Genomic DNA, 12,746 nt, shown 5'->3' with positions numbered 1-12,746 from the left:
GGCGATATCACATTAAGTTTTGGAGGTGATGTGTATCATTTGTCTTCACTTTATGGTCCTTGTTTCAAGTTAAATGACTTCTATACTGTATGTGACTTTGCGGTGCAGGGTGAATGACTGTATAGTCCGGGTAAATGACACGGACGTCAGGGATGTGACCCACAGCGGGGCTGTGGAGGCGCTGAAGGAGGCAGGAGGTCTGGTCAGACTCTGTATACGGCGCAGGAGGAGCCTCACTGAGAGAATCATGGATATCAAGCTGGTCAAAGGGCCCAAAGGTGAGAAAATACTACAGGACATGCAGTGGTGTAAAACACAGATATTTTCTTGTTGTCTTGGCTTTTACACCAGCACATTGGGTCTGAAATGTGATGTTGTTTGAGGGTGTTGACATGCTTCTCCTATCCACCTAATTGATGACTGAATGATAAAGAAACAAGGAAATAAAGGCATCAACTGGTGCCTGAAGTGAGAAAATACAGTTAGGCACAATTTTCTGATTTCTGCTGAGATGTCAGCACATTTACTGAAATATGATTGAGCAGGGGAAAGGGAAGAATAATAGAGCAGTTGAAGCTATGAAATATATGAGGGGGTATGACTTACCTAATTGGGTTTCACTTTGGTGTTCTACCATAAATCTGTCTACTGTGTCAAAGAAGAAATCTAATTGTCAGAACTGGTATAAAAAAAAGAAAAGAAAAAAAAGAAAGCCCAAGGGTGAGAAAATGCAGCACTGCAGCAAATCATCTCAGGAAACACAGAAATCACTTACAAAAATATGACCTGTTGTGTCTCAGGTTTAGGATTCAGTATAGCAGGTGGAGTCGGAAACCAACATGTCCCGGGCGACAACAGTATCTACGTGACTAAGATCATCGAGGGAGGGGCTGCACACAAAGACGGACGGCTACAGATAGGGGACAAACTTGTGGCTGTAAGGAACACCTTCATATTATCCTCAGTTACCTTGTGTCTTTTTTGCACTCACTTTCATGTACTGTAAATGTTGCAGTTTTGTATGTAGATTGCAGTCATCATCGAAGCAAAGTTTTATTGGTTTATAGTTGACACATTTATTCTAAGGGACAGATCACCCTGAAATCCAAAATACATATTTTTCACCTTACCTGTAGGGTTATTTATCAATTTTTGTATCAGTTGCAGAGTGTAGGAAATATTGGCCTTCTCTTGAATATTTTGGAACCAGAGGACGCTCACCTAGTGGTGCTCTAAACTCCAAAAAATAAATTTGAAAAACTCAACAGCAAAGTATTTTTTTGGCATCACAAGCAGAGTGCAATCTAGTTCCATTACATTCGACAGAAGGCAGACATCTCTACGGCCGATATCTCCAACACAACTCACATGCAAATAATCTAGATTACTAAACAGCACTGCAGGTAAGAGGAAAATATGTTATTTTAACTTTAGGGTTAACTGCCCCTTTAAGAAAAAAATTAAATGAAGTGCAATACATAAGAAGTTTTTTGGACAATTTTCAGATTAGACTTGTAATTCACATTTATCAGTCATATACAGGTAAATAATATCCCTAATAGCACCAAATGCTGCAGGCTATGAACTGTTTTTATTGAATTTACATTTCATATACTGTATTTTCTTTGGTAACTCATAATATGGAACAATTTGCCCTCAATAAAACCAAAAATGTTATTAGTCCACAGTAACGTGACCAAATGTAGGGTGACTCGTGCTTTTCCTAAATTAAAATTGAGAAGCGAGCAAAAACAAGGCTATTCATCTCCATTACCTCCCTATATTAGATTCTTACATATTACCTGCTGGCTATGTTATATGTTATATAAGACTAAATTAGATGTATTTCAGAGGGACAGTGCACACGAGTGTGATCTTATCAGATTGTTACTCTTCTGTTCTACTTCCAAGCCTCTTAAGGCTGATTTAATACGGCAGCAGACCCACTCAGCATAAAAATAAATACAACATAATTAGAGCTTCCACTCCATTAAGTTAACATCAAGTAATATATTTCTGGATACATGTCCAGTCCATAGAAACTGTATGATAGCATCCATACTGTATGTTTTTGCTGCAGTCTTATAGGTGCCTAATGTTGTCTGTGTTTTAATGTACACGTGTACATGGCAATACTTTGTATTTTCATGTGTCCAGGTAAACGCCTCCTGTTTGGAGGAGGTGAGTCATGAGGAGGCAGTGGCCGCCTTGAAGTCCACGCCTGACGTCGTTTATCTTCGTGTGGCCAAACACACCTCCCTTTTTATCAATGACAACTTCCCTCCTCCTGACGTCACAAACTGTAAGTGCACATACACCTCTCAGTACAAGATGTACCCATGATGCAACAGTTGTACCTTTCATAAAAAGGGTTTTAGGGATCCAGCAACCCTCTGACTGTGTTGACTTTCACTCACAGCATCAGACACAACTTGCAGTGAGACGCTGCTCTGCTGAATGTGGCACACATCACTGCAGCCAAGAGGCTGAAGCACTTTAAGGCCAGATGGTGTCGAAATATAAAGAACAGCGAGGAACAGAGCTGTTGGTGGAGATTTTTGCTCTTGGGTGGGTTTATAAGAAAGCACCCATCTGCTGTTAGGCTTTTTTTTTGCAGACTTTTAGCAGAACTGCAACATCACACTAAGCTTAAATTCCCAGACGTGTATCACTACAAGCAAACAAGCAAGGCAACATGTTCAGTAGCTGATAAAAATTAACAAAGACATATTTATGTGTCTCGAGACAAGATATAAGTGGCGAAGTGCTTGAGAAAGAAAAAAGACCAGGAAAAGGAAAGTTAAGGTACAAGTAAAGGGCTTTACTTTGAAATGGCCGTGTCATTGTCAGTGAGGAGCAGCCCAGTCACGGCTGAACTGGACTTGCCTCACAAAGCTCAGCTTAAACTCTTTCAGAATAGTATTGTTGGAAGCCATCAGCATTGCAGTGAGGGTAAAAGGTGCAGACCTTGACTTCTCAAACATTTCCCTAACTGTTAGATATTTGTTATATATGCATTTATACTCTAAGTGAAATGGTTTATACATTTAAGTGCAATACAGTTCCACATTAGGGCTGAATGTCACAATGGATTGATGTCTTGTTCTCATGTATAGAGTCATGCTATAAACATGAAAGCCCTAAAATTACTTAAAAGAAGACTTGTGGATGTTGTGAACAGAGTAGTAGAGCTTACAGTGATATCTTAAAGGAGGCCTGTTATGTTTCTCCTTATTTTGGAGACAATGTTATAATGTCAGATGTTCATATTAAATAATGAGGTAAATGTATGTAAAAGTAGCCCTTGTGTGCAAAAACTTTAGGCTTCAGATCGTTCTGATTATTCCATTTCCCATTTTTTTTTCTACATTCTTAACAGCCTGACAGCATTTATGATGATGGATTTGTTTATAAGGTCATCTCCACTAAACGGCTATTGCAAGTGTTTACATTACCAGCCTACACTGCTACATGTAGCTACATGCTAAAGTCAGGGAAACATGTAATCTTTGTTGCAGATGTTTTTAATTTCTCCCTCTCTCTGATCATATTCATATTGGAACATCATTTTTTGTTTAGCAGCTTTTATTGGCAATTTGTATCGAGAGAAAGTGCTGCTATACACAGTCCTTCCCCGGCTACAAGTATGCTGCTACATGTAGCCACATTCTAACATTAGCAAAAATATTATCTTGGTTGCTGATGTTGTCACTTTCTCCCTGATTTTGGATCAGATTCCTGCTGGAACATGCCCCGTTGTAACACCTTTTTTTGATGATTTTTATTAATGGGAGAAAGTGTCGCTTTTCTCTGTTCAAGTCATTCTGAGATGCAATGACGGTGCAGAGACACTGAGATACAGAGGACCCAGAAACACTGACCAGTCAGAGCAGACTGGGCCTTTTTGGGAAGGGGGCTGTTCCAGCACAAACAATATGAGGAAAATAAATAGTTTTTTGAACATTAAAGCATTCAGCATGTTTTAGTAAAAAGCCAAAATACAAGTATCAACCTAAATTAACTATCATTTGTCACCTTTAAACATGTGAGAAAAAAAATACTCCACAAAATAACCCTGATTGTAGTCTACGTGTACTACAGTGTCCCTTATATTACACCAAATACTTCCAGTATTTTTAAAGTGTTTGAAGTTGGTTTGAAATATTGTGTGTTTTGGTGTTTTTAGATATACTGCTGACATCAACCAGATGGCTTTAAATGTGTTATATAACAGTCTGATAATCAGACTGGGTAAATTTGGCCTGCTGGATTACAGCCACTTGTCACCTCTCCAAATCAGCATATTATCAAACAACATGTCATTTATCACCGCTCTGAATCTAACACATTACCCAACAGCATATATCACACCATCACCTCTCAACATATCTGCAGCACATCTTATTATAAACAGTACATCAACAGTTTTGACTAATTATTTAAAGTTTTTCAAGCTGTGGTTTATTAGACAGTAAATGTCAGAGTGGTAATGCAGTATTTAATCAGGTGATGATATTTCACACCATACTGAAAGTACACAACCTTTAAAAATGCTTCAGTAAAATCATATTTTATATGTGACAATCTAGTAAAACAAGAAAAAATCTGTTTTGTCCCTCCAGCGTACTCCCCACATCAAGACAACCATATAAGCCCCTACATGAGTGGCAGCCAGTCCGTAAGCCCCGCCCCTCTGACCACACCCAGATACTCACCTCTGCCTAGGGCCATGACCGGAGACGACGATGTCCCCAGGTGAGACCTCACACACAAACACCTGCATCCCTATGGGACATTAAAGGCTCAAACTTGGACTGGAAACATTTTTCTGTAAAATCTCTCCCAGAGTGACCAGTGATTCCAAATTAAACATGCTGCATAACCATATATACATTCATTATACATTCATCATAGAACTGTTTTTTTTTTGTTTTGTTTTGTTTTGTTTATTTATTATACACATGCTTTCCAAATTTGTAAGGTTGACCTATATATATATAATAAGGCTGGGCAACATGGAGACAATTGAATATCACAATATTTTTGACCAAATACCTCAATATGAATATTGTGACGATGTTGCAGAATTGACTATTGATGCTTCCACAAAATATTTATACAATAAGATTTTTAACAGAGATAATCATCAGTGAAAGGGATATAATGACTAAGCGAGTAAAGGTAAATAATAGAAAATCAAAAACAGTCTGGTAAGTTCTGAAAATTACATCACTTAACTGTTATGTAGATTTTAAGACCAGGAAAAGACAACACGTAAGATATTACAACATCCAAAATGTAAGACCATATTTAGTCTTATATTACAATATAGATATTAGATCGATATATATTATCCAGCCCAAATATGTAAAAGAAGATAATATAAGATAAAACTTGAATTATGCCAGCACAAAGAAGGAAAAGTGCAAAGACAAAATCTAAAAAAAACAAAACAAAAAAAAACATCAAGAAGGTGCAAACCAAATGTACACAATTAACAGTAAATATCATAAATATAAAATGGTTAACCCTGCAAAAACTAATATACTATACAATACAATATGATATGACACAATATGAAACAATATGATAAAATCAACTTTATTGTCCCTGTAGGGAAATTTGTCTTGAACTCTGATGCTGGACCCATAAATGTCTTCTAGCTTACAATAAAATAACCACATATAAAGAAAACAGCACTAGCTGTACCAGATCACACCAATAAATTGAACATTATCCAAACTGCACAAGCAAAATATTGCAAATACATGACACAAAAAACACACTGCAAATACACCATTGTTAAAACATCATGGAACTATTGCACAATCCCTGCAGCCGTAAGCAGCATTGTTTAAAAGTTTGATAGAGGTAGGAACAAATGAGTTTTTAAAACGGCTGAGTTTGCAGTGGGGAACTCTATCGTCTGCCAGAGGGCAAGAGCTGGTATTCTGCGTGGAGGATGTGTGATGGGTCGTCCATTTTCCTCTGAGCTTGCCTGCTCATACATCAGCTGGATGTATTCCTTTATGCATGTAAAAATATTAGAATGTATCAACTACAGCAGATCTAACTCTAATGGAGATTTACATGCGATAACAGCAGCTATGTGTTATGCAGGTTTGTAGGCTGATTAGGTCAGAATCACATCAGTGTTTGTATAGAAACGCAAAGTTCGTCCATCTCATCTTATTGCGAAGATTGTCAGCTAAAGAAAAATCTTAATTCATCAACATATATCAAGTTAAGCAGCTGCCTATGAGCTTTACTTGCTACAAAGTGAATGTAAATCCAGCTGTTGCAGGGTCAAACATCAGTCTTGTCTTCATCTTCCTCTTTCTTCTTTCCATTACTGCTTGTCTCATGTCCCCCTCTGAGGTCTTAAATGGCCCTCAAAGAGGTCCACAACCCCAGCTTGTGAAACAGAGTCCCTAAAGAGCCTAAAATACACTAAGTGACCTCTGTCCCTGCCTGCTTACTCTGCTGCTACATGTGTGCGTGTTTGAGTGTGTGTGTTTGGCTGCAAAGGGCAGATGGTGGCGCACATTTTGTCTGCCGTGTAAACTCAGGTCACATATGTACACACACACGCACACACCCACACACACACACATGCAGATACTCTCTCAGTGCTGCTCTACTGTCTTTAATCCATTTTAATGGACGGATTACAGCCTATCACAACCCTCGTCACTCAACTGGCGTCACCGTGGTTACCAGAATATGACTCGTTCCGTCATACCCTCCGGGCCAATCAGTGCGCTTTGATTATAATAAATCTGATAAGCCTCAGATCGACTGCAGAATGGTCATTTTTGACGTCTGCCCTTCTTTTATTCTCTCTTTTCTCTCCCTTATTCTCTCGTTTATCTCTTTCTCTTTCTGATTAGTTTCTTGTGCAAAGGAAGGATTATGGGTTTTGATAAATGTCCACCACAGTTTCAAGAATATCTGCTTTCTCTCTAAGCAGGAGATTTCAGGTGAAAGGTGTGATCATTTATTCATTTGTACTGTAGAACGAGGGATGCACTGATTCAGCTTTTTCTCAATCTCAGCACAAAAAGCTTATATTGGGTTTATTTGTTGAAACTGACTATCTCTGCTCTCATATTCTCAAATTTAATATCTGTATGCTGTACCATACTGCACAGAACTCATGGGGACCATTTTTATGTAAGGTAGCATGAGGCCAGGGATTGTTGTGGTATTAAAATGTCGCTAGCACACCTTAATGAACGTAACTAAGAGCTGAAACACAGAGTTTTAATAACAAAGAAACTGTTTTTAAAGTGGATCCATCACATCTGGATACTTATCCAGTGGTTTCACATTTGTTCATTGTTCATTGATTTTAGTCAGAGAGGCTACACAGGGATTATATGCAAATTTTACACATGAACAGTGTATGTATTATTTAAAAGTACCTCCATAACTGACTAACAGATAATCAGTTCTTTTTTTGCATCAAACATGATAGTGTTTATGAAATAAGGGTGACTTGATGTTCAAGTGGTTGCCTCACAAATAGATGGACATTCCTTCATTTTTGTCTTAAATGTGTTTTTGCATATTTTGAACTGTGTTGACTTGGATTTCTTTCATGTTTGCACCTGATGTCAGAAGACATTCAGGTTTTGCTGATTTGCGAAAGAATCAAACCATGTACAAACAGAGTGAGAAGTGTGTGTTGAGGAAAATCTGCTGGTGCAACAAAACTGAAACAGTGCAGTACTGACATCTGCTGGTCATTGTGGGGAATAATCTAAAGTTTACATTGTCAACATTAAACATTCTGAAACCATTAGAATATAAACTCCGTAGTTACTTCTAAATCCAGCTGCAATATTTTAATGTTTAATTCATGGGCATGTTGTAGTAGAAATGCTCTTCTCCTTGTCTCACTTGTTCACATGTTACAACAAAACACAGCTAAACTTGAACTAAAGATCATAAAAGCAACATGTGCTGTCTTAATAACAACTGATTGATCAAATGTCATCATAAATTAACATTCCTGTAAAACTGATTATTACAAAACTTAAATTATGCTAAACTTAAACTTACTGCTTAACCTTAATTAATGTGTGCCATACACTTTCACTCAAACCCTGTGTGTGTGTGTGTGTGTGTGTGTGTGTGTGTGTGTGTGTGTGTGTTTCATTTGTGTTTCCTTCAGGGAACCCAGGCGGGTGGTTCTCCAGCGAGGGTCAACAGGTCTCGGTTTTAACATTGTAGGAGGGGAGGATGGAGAGGGAATCTTCATCTCCTTCATTCTCGCTGGAGGTCCAGCTGATCTCTGTGGAGAGCTACGAAAGGGAGACCGCATCCTGTCGGTATGAGCAAAGACCTCTTACTAACAGTAAACATAAAAATATAACACAAGCACTGTTATTAAACACTACTATTAAATTCTCAAATTATACCGTTATTGCTGTTAAGAGTGACATCCTGTTTGTTTATTTTCCCGCAGATCCTCCACTTTCTGAATTTTCTTCTGTACATTATTGATGTGGAGTCACACGAGTCAGAATAACTGAAATTTTCTCTAGACTTGAATATTTTTTAACTTAATACAATGCAGTTTTGCATTCTTTTACACAGCTATCTGAATTACAAGAGCCATTTTCTGTAACTGGTATTATTTTCCATGCACATTACCAGTCAGTCACCACTGAAGGGTGATGATGATGGGTATGTGTGTGTGTGTTTGTGTGTGTGTGTGTGTGTGTGTGTGTGTGTGTGTGTGTGTGTGTGTGTGTGTGTGTGTTAAAGCTGTATTTTTGTTTGATGAAAGTGAAATATGACTTTAATTTTCTTCAGACAGGATTCAAACGGGATTTAGTCCTCAGACTGGAGAGGCACCGTTAATCCCTGCAGAATGACTTTGAGTGTATTATGATGAAAGCACTGACATTGAATGATTTTATGCATGAAACAAGCCTTCACAAAGTACACACATACTAGATACATATGACTGGTCACCTGTGAGTTATTGACCCACCAAGACATATAGTGTTCTTAATGGTGTGCTCATCTCACTTTACATTTATTACTATTGATCCAAGGAATGAGCTCTAATTTTCTGTGTGTTTGTGTGTGTGTGTAGGTGAACGGTGTGGATCTGTCCAGTGCAACACATGAGCAGGCAGCAGCAGCTCTGAAGAATGCAGGACAGACCGTTACCATAGTAGCGCAGTACAGACCTGAGGGTGAGTACTGCAGATGTACACAGAACATTAGCATCCAGCTCATGTACAGATTAATGCAAAGGAAAATCTAAATAGCATTTGCTACAGAACAGAAGATATATTTTTCAATCAAAGAGCAAATTAATTCCCCCTGAAAATCTTGTTTTTGCTGACCTCCAGTGGTTTAACTTCTCACCTTGCTGACGTGATGTACAGGTGTACTTCAGGACCCTTTACCATCGCTTTTGGGCGTGGTTACAGGTGCCACAGAGCACATTTATGATCACACCAATTAGTGAAGCTGAGTTTTGTTAGAGATGAAAAAGGCCTGAAGCTTTAAACAGAGAGGGTAGAGAAACAGTCTTGTGTTAAAGGAATACTTTACCTCAAAAAATGGTTATTTGTATATCAGTTACTCACTCTATGTTATGATGAATTTGTAAAGAAAACATTCTTTTTCTAGCAAATGCCTCCACTGTCAACAAATAACCCCAAAATGGCAAACATTATTAATTAACTGGAGTAAATCGGGCCACATTTAACAACAGCAAAACTATATCAAAGCATCTGTTCACAAACTGTCACTCAATGCGTGCAGTATAATCCAATTCTTGTTTATCTAGTCATATACACAGTACATCCCAAACACGTGTTCCATTGAGCAGAGTTCAGGTGCATCACTCTTGCGTGCAAGTGTCGTAAACAGTAGGGTTTTAGCAAAATCACGTCTGTTTGGGAAACACTGAGCCTTTGACTGGATAAATGAGACTTGATTTATACTGTACAAGTTGAGTGTGAGTTTGTTATATGGTGTTTTGATGTAGTCTTACTGTTGTTGCAAGAGGCCCCTATTTGCTCCAGTTTTTTAAGAATGTTCAACATTTTTTGATTCTCCATCAACCACGAAGGCATGCAAGAAAAAGTTTTCTTCGCATTTTCAAAGAAATACAGAGTGAGTAATTAATATACAAATGATCATTTGGTGGATGAAGTGTTCCTTGAAGTCACTCTTTAATGATGATGTTATGGCCTCCGCTTCATCTCCTTCTTCCTTCTGTTTAATCTCTGGCGGTTACTGTAGACACAGCAATCAGTGCACTGCTGCCACACACCGTTACAGCTCGCCACTCTGCAGGAAAGCCCAAAAGTTAATAAAACGTGTCTATGTTTAAAATTTGTTAACAAAATGCACTGTTTGTGGACATAGAACTAAATAATGAAGCCATCATAAATACTCATTTAAGATGTGATGCAGTGATGACACACTATGGTACACAAGGTGTTATTTTATTTATATACTTTATTTATACACTACGGTTTGGTAAATGTACTATGTGCAACCTACACACTCACACACACACACACACACACACACATGTACAAACACACTGAGAGGCAGAGTGAGATTTGCCAACTAGCACCAGCCTTGATATTTGTCTGCTGGGAGTGACTGAGAGGGCTGTAACCAAGGAAACCAGGTTATAACTGCTGATTGGCTCATCTAATGGGATTCTGTCATGGTTGGGGAGCTGGCAATAATACCTACACAAATGCGCACACACTTACACGCTTACATGGCTTCAGGTCCCCTGGCCCCTTTCTGGTTATCAGCCATGTATTATTCACTCAGAGAGGTTCCAGGAACATGTTGCTATTGGCAGACTAGAGCGTAACACACAGGATCACAAGTCCTGTAAAGGTCTTAGGAGAAATTAATTTAAACTCATTAAATGAATCTTATGCAGCAATCAAATGGAACTCATGAAGTTGTTTTTATGACATGGGATGTCGTGCACACAAAATCGTGAACTTGGAACTCTCCAAAAATTTCCTTTTACGAGGTCGTGAATACCACTGGAGAGGGTTGTTCATATGGACTCCTCACAACTCCATTTGAATGCAGCATAACTTCTAGCCCTAGAAAATGATTTAGTTCTCCTGCATATGTTTAGTAATTCTAGATGTTGTATTTATTCATCAGGTTCATTTAAATTCTAGGTAGCATAGTTTGGCATTGTGAAATCCTGCAGATACCCTGCATATAGTTAATGTATGGACTCTGATCTTTGGAGGCCGTTTGATGAGTTTCAGGCTTGTTTTAAAGGTTAAAAACACATCAGTTGACCAGCTTGTTTTTTTTTACTTCATTAGCCTGAAATTAAGGATCTGGATGTCACATAAAAGAGAACAGACTCCTACGATAAATAAATCGTCAACAACAAGTCAACAGTTTGGATTTCACTCCTGAATTTGAGAATTGAGATAGTGTCAGCATCAACATGAACACTTTAATTTTAGAGAAATTGAGGAGAGCTAGAATATTTGGGAGTTTAAGCCAGGATGTGGCCTAGAAATGGTGCGGAGTAATTACAGTTTAGGTAAATGCATTCGGAGGAAGGTCTTCCTGGATGTGGATGCAAATAGCTGATAGCTCTGTTCATATGGAAAGGGGGCAAAATTCATTAAGATATAGAAGGCTGCCAGAACATAATGAAGTTCCCAGCAGCTGCAGAATGCAAACGGGTACAGGAAGCTTATGGAAATAGCATAGAGATATAAGCCATACATCATGCAGGAAACCATAATGTATGGATTATGAATGCTAAAACCTTGTACAAGCATAATGTATGTGTCTAATTCTAATTACAACAGAGGAAGTATGTTTAAATAAAGACCACAATGAAGTTTGAGGTTGTAGAAGTTAAACTAATGCTGCAAAAAAGAAGGATGCACCAGTGGGGGGCCTAGATCACACAAGCATGACTATGGCCATAATCAGACTTGGTACAGTAGGGACAGTATATTGATTTCCCATTACAACCTGACATTTTGACATTTTCTCTGCTCTATTAGACATAACAGCTGCAGCTGTTTCATGAAAGCTTGTTGCTATTCTAAACAGTAACATCAAAGTCGGAACTTTAAAATATAGTGCAATGTTTAGAATAATTTTTAGTTGCATTCATTTTCACATACATGAGATATGTTTTGGCACTGATCACCAGGAATGTATTTTGATTCATCAAGTGCAACTCAGGTATCTGTGAGTTATTAAACATTTTGGAATTCACTTTAGTCTTAAGTGTAACCACAAAAATGAGAAGATAATAAGCTACACAGACATCTGAAAATGGACTCCAAACACTTGACACACTATTATAAAACTCAGAGGAAAGCTTACGTTCATGGGTGTTGTCTTTGGAGCAGCGATTGTCAAAACAAAGCTATAGAGAGCACAGTGCTTCATTTGGGTACACACAGGTGGATTATGGTGGCATGTTGTTAATCTGGTGTTTGGTTGTACCTGGTGACTACTTTGGCAGAAATACCAGCAAGAACATCACTTCATTTCATAGGAGTTGGCTTGTGTCCACTCTAGTGTAAAGTCAGATCAGCACCATGGACAGTGCCCTAAGCTCATAAGGAATACTACACTAGAAATCTTTTAGTATCAAACTCTTCATCTAACATCACATATAGTCATCCATTTTTCTTGTCAATGTATTTTGTTAATGTGTTGTTGATATAGAATTCAAAAGAAGGAAGGTCCTTGGGGAA

General features: G+C 38.2%; 1 protein-coding gene across 3 annotated transcripts in view; it reads left to right on the top strand.

Annotated features, from left to right (window-relative positions):
• LOC121964149 (disks large homolog 1-like) overlaps window positions 1-12,746 on the top strand; it is a 136,926-nt gene that overhangs the window by 84,212 nt on the left and 39,968 nt on the right. For all 3 annotated transcript variants that reach the window (XM_042514371.1, XM_042514381.1, XM_042514374.1), the window contains 6 exons: window positions 109-278; window positions 801-937; window positions 2,158-2,302; window positions 4,623-4,755; window positions 8,177-8,333; window positions 9,107-9,209. In XM_042514371.1, the coding sequence (XP_042370305.1) occupies window positions 109-278; window positions 801-937; window positions 2,158-2,302; window positions 4,623-4,755; window positions 8,177-8,333; window positions 9,107-9,209 (845 nt within the window). The remainder of the gene's footprint in view (window positions 1-108; window positions 279-800; window positions 938-2,157; window positions 2,303-4,622; window positions 4,756-8,176; window positions 8,334-9,106; window positions 9,210-12,746) is intronic.

Source organism: Plectropomus leopardus, chromosome 3, assembly GCF_008729295.1.
Source record: "Plectropomus leopardus isolate mb chromosome 3, YSFRI_Pleo_2.0, whole genome shotgun sequence".
Lineage (NCBI taxonomy): Eukaryota > Metazoa > Chordata > Actinopteri > Perciformes > Serranidae > Plectropomus > Plectropomus leopardus.
This window is presented reverse-complemented; position numbering and strand designations above follow the sequence as displayed.